This window comes from Leiobunum rupestre, chromosome 10 (genome assembly GCF_980474605.1).
Source record: "Leiobunum rupestre chromosome 10, qqLeiRupe1.1.hap1, whole genome shotgun sequence".
Lineage (NCBI taxonomy): Eukaryota > Metazoa > Arthropoda > Arachnida > Opiliones > Sclerosomatidae > Leiobunum > Leiobunum rupestre.
Window position 1 is genome coordinate 30,702,258 of NC_143393.1, and position 22,615 is coordinate 30,724,872.

Genomic DNA, 22,615 nt, shown 5'->3' on the forward strand with positions numbered 1-22,615 from the left:
CATTTTCCTACTATGAGTTAAAAGAGCGTCAGAGAGCTTCAAAGTGTGGCCTACTAGCTCCTGGAAGTAGGCTACAGCAAGCACAAAACTAAGCAGCCATTGTTTTCTGCAAAATGGCTTGACAAAAATTTGGTAATCAATCGCCAAAGTGTATTTCGTTCATTTATTATAGCCAATATTGGCGACCAAAATTATTCGGCAGCTGACCACCTTTCTGAGGTATGCGTTAAGAACATATTCCAAGTATACAATATTTTCCGAATTGTATAGATCATTCCAAACAGAACTGGCGGTGCACGAAGAAATATTTATTTCATAACGTCACCATTTTAATAATTTTTTTACAACACACTTTCACTGCAAATACTAAAGCTGTTTTAAGTCCAATTTATGCAAATTATTACTACCATGCGAAATTCAATTATCTGAATCTTTGCCATGCATTCTCCGCATGTGTCGCTTCAGGTCACCTTTCTGACTCATGCGTCTATGACACACTGAACATTCAAAGGGTTTCTCCCCAGTATGTATACGTAAGTGGACAGTTAAATAACCAGTTTTAGAAAACACTTTCTTACAAAATTTACATTCGTGAAGATTAACATTGTGTTTAGCCTTCTTATGAATACTAAGAGCAAGTACCGATTTAAAACTGGCTTCGCAAAAATCACACTTATTGGGATGTGTTCCTATGTGATTTTCCATGTGTTTCATCAAATTAAGTTTAGTTGTATATGTTTTATCACAAACACCGCAAGGATAATATTTTACAATTTGGTCACCTGTATGATATCTCATATGCTTTTTAAGATGCTCGGGTTGTGTAAATCGTTTATCACAAACTTGGCACTGGTGCGGTTTTTCACCAGTGTGACATAACATGTGACGCTTTAAATGACAAGAATATTTAAATAGCGAACCGCACAAATTGCACAAATACGATCTTTCTTTGTGAGTAAGTTGATGAATTTTAAAACTGCGATCAGTTGCAAAGAATTTTTCACAAATATCGCATTTCAAAGGTCTTTCAACGGCATGCGTCTGCATGTGATTTTTCAAACGAGAAGGAAATAAAAATCGTTTTTGACAAACGTTGCATTTATAAGGCAAAGTTTCTAAATGGCGCAATTTATGACGCTTAAGTCTGAGCTGAGAAGGAAAGCATGAACCACATGTATCACACAAATACTCGTTTGAACTGGTATGCAATAGCATATGTTCTTTTAAAGAACGGAGGTGTTTAAATTGTTTTGCGCACACTTGGCACTGGTGATAGTTTTGCGCATTAGATTTTTCTCCGCGGTGAGATTTCATATGCTGCTTGAAACTTACTCGACCTTTGAAAGATTTTTGGCAACGGGGACATTGATAAGACTGTAAATGTAATTTGATGTGAGACCTCAGATTTAGTTTACTTGAAAATGTCTTTTTACAAATTTCACACTGATACGGTTCGTCATCGTTATGCTTCCGCATGTGTTTTTCCAAAACGCTTGCACGTGAAAACGAATGCTCACAAATATTGCACGTGCATTTTCGTTTTTCATCGTCATGTTTCAAAACGTCACAACCTTGTTCTTCTTCACTAAGAGATTCAGTTTCAAGCGCTTCGCACGGGCTAGTGTTTTCAAAAATCTGCTCCAAGACTTCGACCCTGGAGCAGGCTGGTTTCGTATAATGTATTACAATATTTATCTCAGTCAGAATGGCTCCATCACCATGAACATTTTGTTCGTGAGCGACCCAAGATTCAGTACTTCGAAAACTTATTCCGCATTCAAAACACTGGTGGTAAGTCGTCCCTCGAATGAACATATCCGAATCAGTTTGAATACCAACTGAACTGGTCACTACACAAAGGACAATTAGCCTTTGTAAGTTTTGTATGTTTCGTCAACTTCACCTACATACCAATAATCTTAGCTCTGTTTAACTTTTTAGCCACAGTTGTGTTCCCTGAAATTTCAGTATTTAGGTATTAAGTTTAACAGATGAGATACTAGTACACTCATCACAAAATTAATACCTGGAGCTTTTTCGAACGGCTGTGCCTTGTTTGCGCAGATAAACATCACTTCTGAAATTTATTTCAGTTAGTTTCAAGTGTACCAGTAAGACCTTAGCTATTTGCTACTATTTTTCTATGCGTGGTGTAGAACAAGTGCAATATTGGGATACCTTTGAAGTTATCAATAGCGAAAATTATAATAGGAAAAGTGGTTTAAAAAAACGTTTTGAATTTTGCTAGTCTTAAGGTCCTTGCGGATTTACAAGTATTCTCGGTGGCCCTGATCAATGAAAATAGAGAAAGCTGAAAAGTAATTTAGTATTCGGCTTTTCAAGCCCATTTCAATTCTGATCGGGCAGAAATAATTTTAATTTATTTTGTTCGGGTCGCGCTTTACCTTTGGTACAAAATAATCGGGAACTGGTCCGGTCGGGCTCATTTTTTCACATCATCTGTTACGGTCACTCAGATTTATCTTTAGTTAAACTGGGTTGCGTTACCCGTAAGTTTGCAGTTACGGATTAGCCTTTTAAGTGCACATTAATTCCTAACAATTCTGATGGAAAATATTATTTAAAGTATCGATAATGATCAGGAAGATTTAAGTGACATATCGGAAGTTTTCAAAAATGGCAATTTAAATCTTAAAACCATTTGTTCCTTTGGGATTTGCATTTGGCAGTTGTTATATATCAGTCGGTAATTGGCCGGGTCAGATTGGGCCTGACTAATTTTTTTTAGATCGGGATCGGCCCGACTCGTCTCTTCCCGAAAGCAATTGTAGAAGGTAAGTTCTTCGTCTGAAACAAACCTTATGGCTGTTCCAAACAACCATGTATTAGTTATCTGAACATAATTACAAAATTTCACTGTATTGAAAGAGTGCAATAACGGATTTGTTCTGTGGAATTGCCCTTTATAAGCTGCTAATTTTAGTTTTTGACCCTGGCCAATATGGCACAATTTCAAGTCAATTGTTCATGAATTTCGCTCAAAATGTTAAAATATACCTGGGTCTTTCCGGGTGTTTTGGAAAACCTTTCCATTAGTTTTACAAGATTTCCTTGACTTGATTGAACATTGACCTATGAAAGGAAAATTGCATCAGGAAAACGTCAGTTTCTTTATGGAAAAATTCGATAATTTGTACCAGTATTAATGTTTTTGATAAAGGTAGTTGGCAAAGCCTTTTGACGCAAACATCCGTTGATGCCTGGTGACACAGACAGCGAGGGTTCAAGAAAGGGAATGTCTATAAGAATATCATTTATATTATTAGCATTATTAGTTAAAAGAAAATTTATAAAAATAATCGAAAATACTACTAGGAGTTATAACGGTAATTTCCGAATCATTGGAGTTTTCTTCACCCTTAGCTATTTTCCCGCGATCAGCAACTTCGGACTGAGATGGGATGTCTATAAATATATATTTCAACCTATTAGCATCCTAAATCAAAAAAGCCCGTATTATGTGAAGCATACCAGCAGTTATAACGGTAAAATCAGTATAGTTGGCATTATCTTGACTCAAAGAAGGTCTATCTTTAGACAGAGATGGGATATCTTTGAAATTTTAAAAAGCAATTCAAATTACATAAAAATGTTTGTTTTTCAGTAATGTCACAATTACAATAAGTATTAATTATATCAATAAAACATTTTTACGAAAACTAGCTGATTTTTTACCTGTGTACAGCCGCACGTGTTTAGTTAAACTTGGCCCGTACTCTACATTAAGCTTTGTCTCCAATAGAAGTTCACTTACCTTAAGTGCTCCTTTGTTAACCATCTTAATGTTATTTTTCGCGGAACCAGATCAGTTTAGTGATGACAAATTCTATAACATATTCAGTGTACGTTGGAACTAATCGGGGTTTCTTAAATGTAGTTTCTGTTAAGCCTATTTCCCGAGTGGGTGTCTTCCCTCGACACGTCTTCATTAGCCAGCCAATGAATTTGAATTATAGAAGTTTATTTTTAATCAAGGAATACCAGAGTGACTGAGAAAAATCCCATCACACCGGGTAGGAATCATCTCATTGTAACGAATTTGAAGTTTCACATTCGGCGTAGTTTACGCCTCGCCCGTTTCTCGACCAGCTTTCGAAGTTCATAGACATTCCACGTGTATACATAATTTTCTTGTTCTATTTATGATCCAATCGCAACATCATTTAGTTACATGGTTCAGGTTTCTACTATCGGCATAAGTGGATAATATACATAAGTATGGCACATAATTCCGTTAATGATAGTCTGTCGTAAAGCGATTGCGAAATAGGAAGTTTCCGAACAGGAAACTCTTCCATTCCTACTCTTTCCCTTGGCAAAATAGTTGGTTAGTTTGATGGCGATAAATACGAGCGTACACGCGTTTAGGTTTGAAATTCGGAAAAAAACTAACTCCTGAAATGGGGCTAGTGTTAATAATAGTTATTTTTATCTTCCGATTGAATAATTCCTCATTATTTTCCAAAGGTAAGCGTTATTTACACTGTTGAAAGTATTTCAATGTTCAATAGGCCTTGGCTGCCGGTGGACCGTCGGCGATTTTCCGGGGTTCCTCCAAATACTAGGAGCAATTCACGTAGAGTTGTCAGTCCGTCGGGGTTTACGTTGTCAACTTGTCATTGGCGAAATAGACTATCATTAAAAAAATTCTTTGGGGTAATGGGAAGTGTCATACTTATGTTTAATATCCACTTATACTATCGGGTTTAGCAAGGTCGCGTAATTGGTAACAGTTAATGTCTTATTGCTTAGCTCTTAAATTATAGTTCTTTACCCGCCCCATCGGAGCTTTGGGCTATGAGAATCGTTGGGCAATGAAAAGATCTTACAATAAATTAACGTGATCTTCTCGTTACATGTAGCTATTTCGTCACTGTCTATTACCTTTTCAAGTCAAATTACGCTTGCTAAGTCTTTACTAATATATCAATCTTTTGACGTAAGAACAACATCTTATATTTCTACATTTTATTCAGCTTATTTTAGAGAAATATCTATTTGTGATTATAGAAGTTTTTCTTTTAATCTATTTGTGATATGAAAATATTTTTTAATAGCTCCAACGTTGTCTTTGCGTGCACTTTTGCCATTCCTTAACAATATTCAATATTAATGCCTGAAATCCGCTGTATGTATAGTTAATGAGTACAACCATGAATGTGTTCATGAATCATTTCAACCATGAATATCGAACTGCAATAGGCAGTCTGGCCTCAGTCGCTAGGATGGGAGGGGCTTAGTTATTATGACGTTGGTCCCGCGCCGCAACTCAAAAATTGTATTGAAGGGAATCGTTTCACTATAGCTTCAGTACCAAGGCTTAGCACGTAAGAATATTAATAATAAATTCCTTTATTTATGATTATTAAATGATTTGGTTAAAGTACAGGTATTTTCTAAGAATCACCAGTCATTTTCTTCGCCGGTTAAATGGCGCAATTCCTGAAACGTTTTGTGGATTGAGTCAACGACAAACGCCTGCCTCCTGATTGGCTGAAGTGAATACGTAAAGACCCAGATGGTAGTAAGGGTAATGATATAGTTAGATATTCATGGTTGAAATGAATACATTCATGATACAACCTTTATTATACGTAGGCATTTTAAAATCATTGGCAAATTTCGCATCGCCTGTAATTCGAGGAAGCCTCGTTTTCCCATTCTCGTTTTTAAATATTTAGATAATAAGTGTGAAACTTTACTCAAAACCATTGAATACATTGCATATTTGAAGTCAAAAGGTCATACTTTCCGCGGATTGATACAAGCCTAAGGTGAGAACCGTCTTACTAAGTCGAGGGCGTTCTGAAAAGAAACGGCGACTCATTCGACCGACTCTAAGTTATTCAAATTTAAACACAGTGATATTAAAAAGGTCGATTCAGAAGACCATCTACCTCTACGTCGTAACGTCGTCCAATTACCTCAAGCTTAGGGAAAACAAAGGATACCTTTCTGATTTTACCATATTAGATAAAATATACCTGGAGTTATAACGCTAAAATCTTTATTTCCTTGATGGAAAGAGGTCGTTTCAACATGGACATCTTTAGACATGGATAGAATTCCTTTAAATATTTAAATTAATTTGTTAGTATTTTAAATCAAATTATATTCGATATTAGATAACGTATACCGGGAGTTACAGCCGTTAAATTCTTATTATGGACATTATCTTTATTTGTGGCACTTTGGGAATCTTTAGAACAATGCGGTGTCTCTGGACTCTCGTGACTCTTTGAAGAAGCTTCGGGATAACGCCTTGGTCGGGACTGCGTACGCAAATCCGATTTAGAGAATTTACCAAAATCAGGAGAACTAAGTTCGCTATCCAGGAAAATTGATTCTCTAAAATCTCGGTTATGGTCGTTACAGTTCGAGGAAAAACTGCGCTGCAAAAGCAAGTCTTCGTCTGGAGGCTCAAGTTTCAGAGACGAACCGAAGTTGGGAAGACGCGCCATTTCTTGAAAGCCTTTAATTTATTGAAATGCTCCGAAGTATCTGAAATTAAGAACAATTAAATATTAATTAAGTTTTATTGCATTGTGAAAATAACTTTATAAACTACACGGTGTAGTTTTAACTTTTTATATCGTTGTCAGACGGCAGACCCAGAGTTTCAGTCGCGATGTTAGAGATCCTCGAAGCTAGGAGCAACAAACGTAGCACACCACACAAGGAGAACGCACAGTGGCGCCGATCCCATGGGGGCGGCGGGGCCAAAGCCCCCATTGGTAAAACCACCGATGTTAAAGGCCGTTTACTTTTAAGCATCCGTAGCAAGAAAGTTTTGCCAGCAGCCTCATTCCAAGTTTATTAGTGAGCTTCGGCCCCCATTGGTAAAAAAAGCGATCGGCGCCGATGAGAACGCAACCCGTCAAAAGTCTTCTATTTTCTTGTGTACAATTTTCATTGGTTAAGCGCCAGCTGGCGTCGGAAGGGAAAAATTCGGAAATTGTCTTCCCCCTTTCCGTATGAAATTTGTACACAACACTACGTTAGCTTGTTTAAAGGCTAGTTGCATTCTCCTTGTGTTTGTTGCTCCTAGCTCGAAGTCACTTCGCTTTAAGGTCCACAGAATCGTTTTAAAAAGTCTAGTCAAATTTAAGGTAGGTCCTCCCTTTCCGTCACGTGATTCCAACATACCTCCGCGATTCTGTAGCATCAAAATTAAAAAACAATTCTTTTTCGTAGGCTCCCCACACGCGCTCACTATGACGACGAGTCAAAGTGGACGTATTAGGCCTAATGACATAGTCTGAACCAAACATCTATCAGGCTAGCAGTATATAGCGTCACTAGAGGTAGTGAAACGAGGTGCGATATGTCCCTGCCTGATCCATAGTTACCAGAAAAAAAAAACCATCTTAATACAATAATAAATAAAAAAATATTATGATGAGGGTGACACACGGTGTGGTTCGCGGCAAGTGATGCGGCTAAATTATAGAAATGGTTCTCGGTAAAACTAAAAAATTAACATGCGGAACATGGGGAACTGACACACTAACGTAAAAATCAGAAGAAAATCAGATAACTACACAGCTTTGCCATAAAGGTATTTATTTATTTATTTTCGAGGTAAATAGGGGTATATGGGGCAATGTCAAAGTACCGCGATTCTCGTTTTTTTTAAATCGCTTTATGTACGGATTTCAATTTTGTAGGTAATTTAGCTTTTCAGTGTGCCTTTTCTTAACTTGTAGTGAAAAGATGGTTCCTATTATTCCACTATATCCATCTGAAATGACCATGTGCATATCTACAAGACTACAACCCACGATCGACTACGAAGAATTTGCAACTGTTTACTACCTATTTATTTATTTATTCTTACTGTGAAATACGTTGCGGATTAACCAATAGGCTGAGTATGCTAGGGTAAAGAAGCTTGCTTCATGGTATGGGAGGGGGCAGGGTAAGTTGGGGCCCTACTAAAGCTTAGCATAAGGGCCCGGCTAATAGTTAGTCGGACACTGGCGAAGGGTACAGGGTTTTTTACAGTTAAACATCCATTACATTAAAGGAAGTTACTTAATCTATTTCCCAATTTAATTTAAGCGTTATTCAGTGGCGTAGCTAGAAAAAATTATCAATAATTCAAAATGGAAAAATTGCAGTGCACACAACGATCATTTTCGGGCCTTGGTACTATAAATTAAATTTGAGTACCTGGAATTAACCCAAGCTGGAAATGCCGATTTCTATCCTCATGAGTCCCACATTATCCTCAAGTTTCATTCGTAAGCTTATAGAGGGGAGATATTTAAAAAACGATGAAAATAGTAAAAAGTGTAAATTTGTACTAACCTCCGAAGAATTTAAACTTCTGGGTTACGGAATTACGCTATTTTATTTTATTTCTCTAAGTATATATACTAATCATTCTTAAAACATAACATACGAAATTACGATTACTGCAAGATATAGCAACTCATACCGTTCTTCTTGTGGATAATTATGCGACGCGTTTGAACTGGCAGCTGTCTGTAACAGTATTATCCCATGAATAAAATCCACTCGAGACTTTGTTTGTACCAAACGTGGGCGCCACCATAGCTACCATTACTGCACCGAGTCAGTTCGTGAAAATTTTAATTAATTCAAGGAAATTTAACTTTACGTTCAGCCGATTTAGATAAATAGTGACTTTTATATCCAACTATACAGCAAGAAGACATATTGGAAAGGCTTATATATTTGAACTGTTTTTGAGTGGTTACTATATAGATATTTTAATAGTAGTTTTTTAGGAAAACGTACAATAAACAATTTAAAGATTCAAATTTGTTGATTAAGTAAAAGCCATATTGATATAACACGAACATACATGGATTAACAACAAAATATTATGTAGTTTTAATAAACAATACCAAATTGCCATAAAACAGACTGTCGTTAGCCCCAAGGGGTATCTGAGCATGCGCTAGCCTTTTTTCAATTGCAACCCTAGATAATCTTACTATCATCCTGCATTCCTTGTGTATTTTTCAAATGTCGAGCGATTAGCTGGATTGTAGTTTAAATATCTAACTTAGGTAACTCATATGACGGGAGCATATTCCAAAATCAATCATTATTTTATGTGGAATATTTATTCAGCCCCTCATTATTATAATATTTAATTGCTATACTTTGGTTTATTAAAATTATTTAAAAACAATTCTGATAAAAATTAAGAAATAAGGACAAAATTATAAAATTGAGATTATCATGATTACCATAATAATGCAAGATGGCAAAATATACTGCCTACTAATAAACTACTATAATACAGAGCTCCCTAAAATGGTGGCCTCCAAGTTTTGTCGCAAAAAGAAGTTCATAAACTAGTAGCTAATGTTACCTAAAGTGGTTAGCATAACAATGCAAAGATTTCAAATTAATTAGAAAATATTTAAAAACCACCGCTTAATATTTTTAACGCGGTTTTCGTCTACAGACATTGTTTTGCACCAAAATGTGGCAATCCCTGACCAGCAACAGTTGTCATAAGAGGTTTCTTAGTTGGCAATGTAAATGGTACAGTAGGGAAAGGACGATTTAATTCAGTATATCCGAGCCAAAAGGCAAATTTTATGTATGAAGCTAAGACGAGCTACGCAAATAAAACATTTTTAAAATGAAATAATAAAATATTGCAATATCGTTATTTCACTACATGCAATGGATTCTTTAGAAAAGTACATAATAAAAATCCTTTATACTTAATAGGGAGAAGGCGATATCACAGAAGCCTGTAGGACGATTGTATAAAGGGATATATTTAATAAAATCACCACCTACCTACCAACTGCTGAAGATATTAGAGAAATGTTATAGAAACCAATTTATCCTTGCTCTTTTGTTTTGATGACCATAGGCTAAGTAACTACGTCACTGCATTACTTTAAATTTAAAAGCAGACTGGATAGGTTATAGCGCTCGTATTGTTTGCACAATTGAAAACATACATTCGATCATTCAAAAATTAAATTAACAATGTTAAAATGTTAAGGAACGCGAGATAAACTTTGTTCAATTGTTTAAGCAACAGATACGTGATATTTCAGGATGTCACACTTTTCCTTAACTGTACCTAGGATTTCATTACGGGGAGGGCTTAAACTGTGCATCCTCTTTTGAACTTGAAAAACACTTACATTTTGCACCCCATCCTTGAGATTTGAAAGATATGTTAAGTTTTGCATATCATCCTTTATCCATTTCAGGGAGGTTTTAAGTCAATCTCCCCTTAAATACGTCCTTGTTGGTTTAATGAGTGTAAAATTTATTTGCACATTTCCCAGGGCTACAAAAATTTAGACAATTTGTTCATGGACCGAAACGGCCGCATTCCAATTTGAAGAAATGATTTTATTTATAATGGCAAAATTTTAATTACTTTTTACAATACACATTAGACACTACAAATACAAAATTTATTTTAAAGCAGATTCAGTGGCGTAACTAGGCCAATGCAACCAATGCGGGGCAATGGTCGGAGCTCACTTTATTTATTGGGATCCAAAACTTCTACCGCCAACTGTGATGAGTGAACTTTCAGCGAACTATTTTCCCGTTTTGCATTGGAACCCAATTGTTTTTGCCACTAAATCGATTTCTACCAAACTAAAAAATTAATTTCGGGTTAAAATTTCACAACTACAAAGTGATTTACCACTTCAATTATCTGAATCTTTACCATGCATTCTCTGCATGTGTCTCTTCAGATCACTTTTCTGATTCATGCGCCTATGACACACAGAACATTCATAGGGTTTCTCCCCAGTATGCATACGCAAGTGGACAGTTAAATAACTAGATTTAGCAAACACTTTCTTACAAAATTTACATTCGTGGAGATTAACATTGTGTTTAGCTTTTTTATGAATACTTAGAGCAAGTACCGATTTAAAACTGGCTTCACAAAAATCACACGTATTGGGATGATTTCTAATGTGATTTTCCATGTGTTTAATTAAATTCAGTTTAGTTGTATATGTTTTGTCACAAACATTACATGGATAATGTGTTCCAATTTTAATACACTTTGCACTTGCAAAATGGCTTTTCTGATGTTGTTTTAGATTGTCAGAATGTTCGAAACGTTTATTGCAAACATTGCATTTATGTGGTTCTTGCTGCGTGTGCCTATTCATGTGTCGCTTTAGGCCATAGTATGTGACGAAACGTTCCTTACATAAGTCACACGCGAATGGGTTGTCACCAGTGTGATACTTCATGTGTGTTTTAAGATGTACAGATTGTGCAAATCGTTTATCACACACTTCACACTGATGTGGCTTTTCACCAGTGTGACATAACATATGTCGCTTTAAATGACAAGAATATTTAAAAAGTGACCCACATAAATTGCACAAATACGATCTCTCCTGATGAGTTAATTGATGAATTTTAAGACTGCGATCAGTTGCAAAGAATTTTTCGCAAATATCGCATTTCAAAGGTCTTTCAACGGCATGCGTCTGCATGTGGTTTCTCAAACGATTAGGAAATAAAAATCGTTTATGACACACGTTACATTCATAAGGCAAAGTTTCTAAATGGCATAATTTATGACGTTTAAGTCTGAGCTGAGAAGGAAAGCATGAACCACATGTATCACACAAATATTCGTTTGAACTGGTATGCAATAACACATGTTCTTTGAAAGAATGGCGGTGTTTAAATTGTTTTGCGCACACTTGGCACTTGTAGTATTTTTGCGCTTTAGATTTTTCTCGATGGTGAGATTTCATATGCTGCTTGAGACTTACTCGACCTTTGAAAGATTTTTGGCAACGGGTACATTGATAAGATTGTAAATGTAATTTGATGTGAGACCTCAGATTTAGTTTACTTGCAAATGACTTTTTACAAATTTCACACTGATACGGTTCGTCATCGTTATGCTTCCGCGTGTGTTTTTCCAAAACGCTTGCACGAGAAAACGAATGCTCACAAATATTGCACGTGTATTTTCGTTTTTCATCGTCATGTTTCAAAACGTCACAACCTTGTTTTCCTTCACTAAGAGATTCAGTTTCAAGCGCTTCACACGGGCTAGTGTTTTCAAAAATCTGCTCCGAGGCTTCGACCCCGGAGGAGGCTGGTTTCGTATAATGTATTACAATATTTATCTCAGTCAGAATGGCTCCATCACCATGAACATTTTGTTCGTGAGCCACCCAAGATTCAATACTTCGAAAACTTATTCCGCATTCAAAGCACTGGTGGTAAGTGGTCCCTCGAATTAACATATCCGAATCAGTTTGAATACCAACTGAACTGGTCACTACACAAAGGACAATTAGCGTGGGTAAGTTTCGTCAACTTCAGCTACATACCAATAATCTTAGCTCTGTTTATCTTCTTAGTCACAGTTGCGTTCCCTGAAATTTCAGTATTTAGGTATTAACAAATAACAGAAGTGAAACTAATACACCCCTGACAAAATTAATACCTGCAGATTTTTCGCATGGTAGTACCTTGCTGGCGCAGATAAACATCACTTCTGAAATTTCAATTAGTCTTTAAGTGTACTAGCCTACAAAATAAGTGCTTAAATATAAGATCGTTTCAAGGGGGCATCAAAGCATTAAGACATTTGCTACTATTTCTTGGTCGGTGGGGTATCAGTGAAATGACCTATAGAGAGCTAAGCAAAATTGTAAAAGTAAATTTATATTAACGAGTATAGGAAGGAAATTTATGGAAAATGTTATTAGTTTAAAGGTTTTCTATGAACGTTCATAGCTTTTGTTGTTGTGGAATGCCCTCTATAAGCCTCTGACTTTCTAGTATTATTGGAACATTTGACTCAAATGTTAGAAATATACAGTACCTGGGTCTTTCCGGTTGTTTTGGAAAACCTTTCCATTAGTTTTACGAGATTTCCTTGACTTGGTTGAACCCTGACCTATGAATGGAAAATTGCATCAGTAAAAAGTTTCTTTATGGTAAAATTGGATAATTTCTACCAGTATATGTTTTTTTCATAACAGCAGTTTCAACTAATGATTCATTCGGGCTAAGTTGAGAATATTGCAATGCCTCTTGCCCACATCCGTTGTTCGGCGACGACACAGACAGAGAGGGAATATCTAATATAATATATTTTACATTAGTAACATTCTAAATTAAAAGAAAATGTATGGAAATAATCATAAAATACTAGTAGGAGTTATAATGGTTAATTCCAAATCAGTGGTGTTTTCTTTGCTCGTAGCTTTTTTTCGGCAATTAGTAGCTTCAGACTGGGGTGAGATGTCTATAAATATATATATTTTAACTTACGATGTATACTAAATAGAAAAATCATATTATGTAAAGAATACCAGGAGTTACAACGGTAAAATCAGTATATTTGACATTATCTTGACTCAAAGATTTAGTTCCAGTATTCTCATTTTTAGATGGAGATGGGATATCTACGAAATATTTTAATGGACAATTACTTTAATAAAATTTGTTTTCGACAATATCGTCAGAAGTTTATAATAAAACCACTTCTGTTGGAAGTATGAAAGCTCCTCTAGCCGCCCAGCAGTGGATAGTGCTTAAGCCACCTTAATCTTATTAGCTTTAAAATATGTATAATTTGTTTGAAGAGAGCGATGTCAAAGAATAGTCTCCGCTATTATTATCATCTTCCTATACAATTAATGCATTCTAATAATATTCACAACCGAAACGAGTCTAGGTGTCGCTAGGCATTGTGGTATCGTCTATGACATACCGTCTGCTATTATCAAATTAGATAAAATTACCTAAATCTGGGCGTCGAAATTACTTTTTGTTAAAATGGAGGAAACACAAAACAGAGTAAAAGGCTAATATGAACCTTTCATAGCTTCTACTTCACGCATAATACCCCTCTAATACGCGTAATTACGAACCATTAAAAGGCAACGCAAGTGGCCATATGGGGGCGCTTGATTTGGAACAATCTTTTCTTCTACAAGTCGTAAGTTGGTTTTCCAAGGACGAATTTATACCGCGCGGAAACCCTATTCTCCTTTGTATAGTCACGTGGTGCAATTTCGCTCTCTTTCGCTAATTTCGAACCGAGGATTTTAGGCTTAGCTTAATTTATTTATTATGGAGAAAAGAACTGAGTTAAATTCCGAGAGTTTGACGTTGACATTTTCGATTTCATTATGTTTTAAAAAAAATTATTTGCCAATTGAATATTTTCAATTATGGAGGTTGAAACATTAGGCCTTGGACGCGGTATATCTCTGCCGCTAGCCTCACACACTTGGCCCTATATCCCGTCTCCCTTAACAATCTCCAAATCATTTTAACCCGACAGAATATTTATCTTTGTTTTATTACATTTTTTTTGGATAAAGGATCCGATTTGTTGGATTTTGCTATCACATAGGTACCGCGAGATGGGCATTTATACAAAATAAATTCGGCAAATATGGTTCTGCTTTTTTTTACAGAGGGAAAGGCTATGACAGATAGCGCATGCGCCGTCTTTTTTTTATCTATAAGATAATTTACCCCCTGCATGGCCACTTGCGTTGCCCTTTAAAGGTTCGTATGCTACTGGCTGCCAAACGCTTGTTTTCAATTTGAAAAAGCATGCGTGACGTATTATATCTACGCCATGCTGCACGTTTTAAGGTATTAAACCGAAACTGAAGTGATTCAAATTTAACCAAAGTTAAACTGAACTCAAGTACTAAAAATACCCCAATATATACTGCAGTAGAAAACTGACGAGTTTCGCTTGTAAATGTCACCGTAGTCATACTGGTCGGGCGTTTCGTCATAATCGAAAGTCTGGTTTACGGATTTACTTTCGTCGACCACGTGACACCGACGTCAACCATGTTCGTTGACCATTGCCTTTAGCCTTCATAAAAATCCCCGCCTGCCGACCGAGTTTTAAAATAAATAAATGAAAGCTCGTTCAAAATTGTCTCTGCTGAAAGTTCAACTAGAAAACCTAGAAATTCAAAAGGTGTCTGCTATTTCTTAACATATTCAGTTTACGGATATTAAGGCAGACGGCGCTATATTTCCTAAGCTCGAAGCCTATAGGCATCGTGTGTAGTTTAAATTTTGGTAAGAAATATCGCTACCTAGAAACAGTTTTAAACGAATACGCGAAAGTTTTCTGCTCATTCAAATTTATAACGATACAACAGCTGAAATTTTCGGTATAGAAACATTTAAATACAAAAATCGATTGCTATTTCCTCACACATTTAGTTGACAGGCATTAAAGCAGATGGCGCTTCTTTCTTTAAGTAGCTCGATAAACTGATACGCTTTATACAGGTCAAAACTCCGTTTTTCTATAAACTTCTGATATTAACATGTTGGATGAAGAATACCTGGAGTTATAACAGTGAAATCAGCCAAGTTGTCTTTTTCTTGATTTAAAGATGTGGTTTCAGTGTGCTCATCTTTACTCATGGATAGGACAGGATTTATATTATATGTTATTGTTAGTATTTGAAATCAAAATATAATATATTTATAAGATAAAGCATACCGGGAGTAGTAACAGATAATTCCTTATAAATGACATTATCTCGATTTGTTGTACTTTGGGAATCTTTAGAACAATGAGGTGTCTCTTGATTATCGTGACTCTTTGAAGACACACCGGAAACTTCGGGATAACGCCTTAGTCGGGACTGTGTACCCAAATCCGATTTACAGAATTTACCAAAATCGGGAGAATTAAGTTCGCTGTCCCAAATCATTGATTCTCCAAAATCTCGATTAGGGTCGTTACAGTCCGCGGAAAAATCGCGGTTCAAAAGCAAGTCTTCGTCTGGAGGCTCAAGTTTCAGAAACGATCCGAAGTTGGGAAGACGCGCCATTTCTTGATAGCCTTTAACATATGATCATAATTTCACATAAAATATATGCCATGAAGGTTTTTTCTTTAAAGAAACCTTGTTCATAGGATATAACATAAATTACGTACTTCCAACTCCTGGACGTCATCAACTTTAGGAATAGGAAAAATAAATTAAGAATTTGGCTTTGACAATTTACATTTTATCTCGTGAGATTTTGTTACCATAGTAATATTTTCAATAGCGAAAGCAATGTAAGAATTTTATATTAATTGTATGTAAAATAGATAAATTTAAGAAGAAAGAAAAATTAATGTAAGACATCGCAAATATAGTTTATAATCTACACAATGAAAATTTAACATTTAACAGTTTGCCAGCGGAAATGTCCCAGTGGCTTTAAAACCGAAGCTTGTCTGCGCTCTTCGCGAGTCTTCCTTACTTTATCTGATGTTAAATGGTCTAGGCCCATTGAAATACTATTGCGTATACCATCTAACATAAAATGAAGTACAGATGGACCCTCGAAAGGTGCAGGCAAGCACAAACTTTTTTTGCGTGCAGCTGACAAGAGTTACCCGTGATGCCAACAGTTACTATTTAGCCCAGATCGAGTATTGGTACAACTAAAATATATAGATTACTAGATCTGAATAAAAACAGAAATGTTCATTACAGGCGCGGAGGGTAAAGTAAACTTTTAACAATTGGTATGGGGGAGGGCCCGGTCAGTAGGGCCCTTATTAAAGCGCGGCTAGTAGTTAATCAGCGAGGGGACATATAATATTAATGTTTTTTTTTCACCAGTAAAACACCCTATAGCGAATTTAGTTAATTAATCGTTAAAACGAAACCTTTGGAACTCTTTCTATCGACATTATAGTGCAATAATTTTAGTACACATCAAGAATTTTTAGTTATTTTAAGGGCGATAATTTCCTAATTTGGCGCTAAACTGGTTAAAACTGTAAAATGTTAATTTTAGTTTTAGGCCCAAATGGATTTAACAGTTATTGAAATTTAATACTTATATTGTAAATACAATTTCTAAAAGTTTACGGCCATTTCCCTTCAGCCCCGTTCTTAATAATCATCGTGGGTGCATGTATAAACCCCACCTGCTAACATCGTTAAATTAACTATATCTACTGAAGTATTAATTTCCGAAAATAATTTTAACAGCAATAGATTAGATTCCTTGCAAAAAATGCTATAGCACAATCAAAACATATATATAGGAGGGGGCACTATTCTTAAAAATAGCCGAGTTTATTGCCAATGTGCACTTTAAAAGAGCACGATATTTATTAAATTGATAATTTTCTGGCTTTTATATCAGGATTATTCAACTTTAGCTGTTTGCATTATAATTTGCTTTTCAGGGGTCTTGCACCGCCAATTTCTAATTTCATGAGTCCCTCGTTATCCTTAAAGTTTATTCGTTAGCTTACAGAAGGTTGATCTTTCAAACTTATGTAAGTTACTATAAAGTGTAAAATTCTACTAACCTCACGTTAATTTAAACTTCTGGATTATGAAACAACGATATTTTATATTAATTCAGCAATATTTAATGAACATTATTAATTATTACAGTAATGGTAAATCTTAATATCCGTCAACCTAATTTACGATTCCTCCATGATAAAGCTACTCGTAGCTTTACTCGAGTGGATAATTAAGCGACTTCTTTGAAAATGGCAGCTGTCCATAGAATGAACACAAATGGTGTCGGCTTTAGGCCTTTGACACCCACTCAGAACCAATTAATAAACTACCAAAATGGACAGCTGCAATTACAAGTCTCACAGATTTTTATTGGTGCCTTATTAGCGTCTCTAGCAACCTTTATTTACGATCAGTGTAACGAGAACGCAGAGTAACTTTCCCTTTCAAGGCGATAAAATTTTCAACTTTGAAGCAATTTTTACCTTTTTATCCCAACTGTAGAAACAATCATATTTACATCAACATTTTACATTAGTAACCTTGGGAAAAGTTGTATTAGATTTTTTCGAAATAATGATCCCTGTAAGGTCTACGTATAGAAACCCTAGCGCCATCTACATTTTAAATAGCAAACTATATACTTTTCATTTAACTCTAATATGGTATCTTTTTTTAGTTCCTGACCAGCTTTTGGAGCGAAAGTACGTGCAGAGTTTCATCTCATTACTTTCTCTAGTTTAGTGTTCTTTTTCCCCTATGACCTTAAGTAATTTTTAACTATCTATTTAGTTTCTCTAATCCCTGACCGGTTAGTTTTCATCGCCTCCGTTCTTCTGTGTTTTCCGTCAGTGTTTTTCGGTTGTCCCAAATTTTCAAAATGGCTGCCTCTTCGGCAGATGCCGCATAAAGTTGCATAAATGTCTTGACGTCGGCTTTATGAAGGTAGGAGGTCGGAGTCATCACGGACATTCAATATAAAGGACGAGTCACTGAATGGAGTCACCCATGTTTTTTATTCTCGCCTTACTTGTCCCAAAATCTGGCAGTACTGAAACAACCCGGCCACCTGTTTAAAGGCATTAAAAGTCGCAAGATGACTTGGGTATTAGCCTAGCTGATTATTTATTAATATTTCTCAGTTAAAAGGAGAGTCGATGTAAACAAACAAAATGGCGGAGCCGAGTTTTATTTAGGCGAGCTTTTACCTAGGAATATGAATGACCCGTATACTATTGTCTTTAATCCTACCCTTGCTCAAAGATATTAATTCACTAAGGCGGTGAAAGATGGCGACACAATGTGAGTCGTGGTATTTCGTGGCGTTAATTAAATCTGAGAGAGGGGGTTACATAAGAAGGGAAAGGGAAAGAGGAGGGAGATTCGAATTCAGAATGGAACCCTTTGTCTTTAATTAATCACAAAATCTCTATTTAACACAATAATATAAACGTAATACACAAAATGGGGGAAATTTTAATATATTTTCTTTATAGCGAGGGAAATAAATCTTTAATTTTCATGATGGTTAGGCCACCACGACTATACCATTATTTTCTTTACTCAATGTTATGAGCGGGGGATTTTAATCGTAACGAAAAAATACACTCTGACCATAGACTCTTTAACAAAACTATCTCTTACGGTTTTCCATGGGATCGGTTCCGGTGGTCTTAAACTCGGGCATCCTATGGCTCTAAGGAAGCGGGGACACAAACAAATAAACAATGAACACTAAATAATAAATACTACAATTAAAGATTCTACAATTAAACAATGGCAAATAATTAACACAAAGATGATAAAGGCGAGGGTAAAGCGCGAACGAAAAAGGTAATCCTAACTATATAAATACACGAAACGGAATGAGCTCTCAACTCGAGGGGACCTATCTTTAACCTCTCTCCGAACAATAGCGAGGGGGGTTATCCCCTCTTCTAAAAATGATTCTCTACGTTTCACTGGCTATTTCATATTTAGACCATGGGTATTCTACAAGGGGGGGGGGGATTTTGATAAATTTCTACTTATCACTTGATTCTCTTCATGGCTGCTCTTCGATTTACGGGATTCCGGATTACGGGGTTCCGAATTACGCAAAACCCACGCACACACGTTTTCTTTGGAGGGGCTCGACGGAGGATTTCTTTTTTTGGGGTGACAGTTCCTAACTGTCAATTCGTCTCGCTGACGGCACGGATGCCCGGATTACGGTACGGATCTCCGGATGACGACGACGAACTTCTTACAAGCGGGCGTAGGTACTTCGGGTTTCGGTCTGAAACGTCGGTCTCGGTCACCTGGGTTTCTTCTCTCGGTACGGCTAGATATTGGATGATCAACAGGTGATTTGAGGGTGTTAAGGGCATTAAATTTCCCGGGTTCATGATCGTCTTGGATTATGCTCTTCTGGTCGGAATGCCCTGGATAGAGGTCATCTAGGTGGTTGGCTATCAGGGTCTCGTCCACGACTTTACGCGAGGGATTCAGCGAGGGGTTATTTTATTTCAAGTTAAGTTAATAGGGATATCCGGGCACGACTTCATCGCGCATTCTTTTATAGTTCTTCCGACATGACATGGTCTCGCTCTTGCTCGAGAATCAGAATTCAGAAGTCTTCGGCTTCTGTCTCCGGGTTTTGTTCCGGGGATTATGGGGTGGGGTTGTAACAAAAGCAACTGGTGACCTTCCATTTGATGTGGATCATTGGTGCACCTATGACTCGTGTCCTGTGATGGGACGGATGACGTCGCTTGACCTATAGGAAAGTTCGCTCGGGATTAGAAGGGGGGAGGGATTTCAGGGTGTCTCGAGGTTACCTTCATTTTTGTCTCCAAGCGGAAACGTGCGGGTGCCTTTTCGACCTTGTGGCGACGGCCTTGGAAAAAGCGTGCCTTTGTTGGGATCTTGCTACCTGTTGGTGGGCTTGAGGCTCGCGAACATGATAATGGTTCCATGGAATCGCTGTGAGCTGAGGGGATATTACTGGTCTAGTTAGGAAAGTTTTGGGAAAAACCTGGGACGGGACGGCTCGGAATGTATTGCACCATGGTCTTGTGACAGCGATAAAACACTTTCATTATCGAGGTATTTAATTTTAGTCTTGCTGAACGCAGGGATTTAGTTTATAATTTGTTATAAGAGAACGGTTTAATTAATTAGCTTAATTTTATATTTTATAGCGGGGGTAAGTCAAATTCTATTATCTGTATAAATTGTATTTAATTCGCGTGGAGTTCAAAAGTTATTTAAGTTTTTAGTTAAACATTGGCTTTAATTATATTTAACGACGGCGGTTAGTTTTTATTAAATCGATCTTTGAATTCTAAGACATTTGATACATGGGGCTTTACGAAAATTTAACAATAATTATCAATATAGATGGTCAAGAGTGCGAGGGAAAATGTAATGACAAAAGGTAAAAAATGCTTAAAAAAGTGAGTATGCGGGGGAAGACTAACCTGATGGGTTACAGACTCGCGTTTTATGAAGAGCAAGGAAAAAGTTTTTTGTACCATTTTCAAAACCTAAAAAAAACATTTAGGTAAAGAATTGATCGCCAGGTAGAAACAGATGAATATAATAAACCATTTATAAGAGATTGTAGTGTAATTTTTACCTCTCCGAGGGGACAAAGTCCCCTAGGAGGGGTTTTACAATCATCGTGTCTGTGTGTGTGTCTGTCTGTGTGCGCGCGAACGCGTTACCGGGGGCAAAGTCCAATAGTCGTGAAATCGTTGTTAAAGGTTGGCAAAACCACCGTCTGACGTTGAGCGTTAACGGGTAAAGTCGCGGTTGCGTAGGGTGCGGTTTAGTGGTTTTTATCTCTCCGAGGGGACAAAGTCCCCTAGGAGGGGTTATACAACCACCGTGTCTGTCTGTGGGTCTGTCAGGCCTGCGAACGCGTTCGCATTTTCGGTGCAAAGTGTAATCACTGCGTACGCAGTTTCTCGAGATCTCTGCGTACGCAGTTTCTCGAGATCTCTGCGTTCGCAGTTTCTCGAAGGGTTGGCAAAACCACCGTGTGACGGTAAGCGTTAGCGGATTCATTTGCGTTTTGGTTTGGATGGTGTTTTTTCCCTCACCGTCGTGACGGTTTGGTGCTTTACGTTTTTGTAGTGTTTATACGTAGGTTGTGAGTGTTGAATTTGTTGTATTTGTGTTCTGATGGTTGTGCATGTTGAGTCTGTTTTGCTTATATGGGCGTTTTCTCTCCAACTTCTTCTTAAGGACTTTGGGACGGACCGAGTGCTGAGTGTAATGCTACCTCTCAACGTCCAATGGCAGGGTTTCCACCAGTTGTACACGGTATTCGTCTTAGTATCAATTTGCGATCGCATCGGGCGGGATTTGAACCCGAGACCTCCTGCTTGACAGGCGGACGTTCTACCACAGAACCACCGACACTTGTTACGCCTTATTGAAAATTAGACCTTCAGCTTTATCGGAAGCGTATTTAATAGAGTACGAAATTTTGGTTTAATTGAAATAGAATTGAAATTGAAATTATTGCATCGAAAAAATTCTAATTAGCGTTTCTCTATTGATTAAAAACAAATTCGCCACCCTGGTTTCGAACCCAGACCATTCGGCTTGGCAGTCGAGCGCTCTACCACAGAACCACCGATAGCTCCTTAGGTTCACTGAAATTAAGACACGCATCGTAAGCATAATATTTAATAAAGTCTTTTTTTATTAATGAATTTATGAAGGCCTAATCTGGTTTTTTTAAAGGTTAAATCTTGTTTTAGCGCAGTCAGCCGAGATAAGAGGGTTAAAGGGTAGACCCTGTGGGTGGTCCACTTTGTTAGTTTTTTTGTTATTTATTTACGGGTATTTTTAACGAGCTATATATAGTTGTGTTAATTCAAAGGAGATAATTTAACGTTAATTGCTTTAAGAGCTGGCGGTTAGTCAAGTGGCTCTCTGTGCTTTGTTGATGGTAAAGTTTTTGCTTCTTGTAAATATATTTGGTGTGGATATTTGGATATCTACGATTTCTAACGCAGTCAATCATTTCCTGGGTGTGCGAGTCATTATATGATATTGGAAATTGGACGGCATTGGTCTTTTTCATGCGGTATGTGTCACAACGTCAACTGGAAGTCTACGAGCGTTGAAATAAAATGAGCGTTAAAGATGCGGCAAGTATTTCGTAAGCGAGAAAAATACAAATACCATCTGTAGATATTTCTTTCATTAAAATTTGCTTAGTATTATATTCAACTGATAAACATGTACTGTAAAAAGGGTTAAATTCAATTGTGCATTGTTTTAGTAAGTCTAACTCGCTGTTGTAACTACTTAATTTATAATATTCTGAATAAATTAAACTCGATTGT

The 22,615-nt window shown here is 36.8% G+C and overlaps 1 protein-coding gene across 1 annotated transcript; it reads right to left on the reverse strand.

Annotated features, from left to right (window-relative positions):
- Nucleotides 1-265: 265 nt before the first annotated feature.
- On the reverse strand, nt 266-16,720 carry LOC149925366 (uncharacterized). The gene is made up of 18 exons (XM_090161735.1): nt 15,515-16,720; nt 15,354-15,425; nt 13,341-13,433; nt 13,178-13,273; nt 12,984-13,106; nt 12,848-12,922; nt 12,467-12,517; nt 12,351-12,395; nt 10,688-12,298; nt 6,158-6,493; nt 6,006-6,089; nt 3,493-3,573; nt 3,331-3,426; nt 3,159-3,260; nt 3,019-3,093; nt 2,027-2,077; nt 1,912-1,956; nt 266-1,850 (listed from the first exon to the last, which is right to left on the reverse strand). Exons 1-18 carry the CDS (start codon nt 15,846-15,848, stop codon nt 418-420), a joined length of 4,803 nt encoding a protein of 1,600 aa, XP_090017861.1. The 5' UTR covers nt 15,849-16,720; the 3' UTR covers nt 266-417.
- Between the last annotated feature and the right edge of the window lie 5,895 nt (nt 16,721-22,615).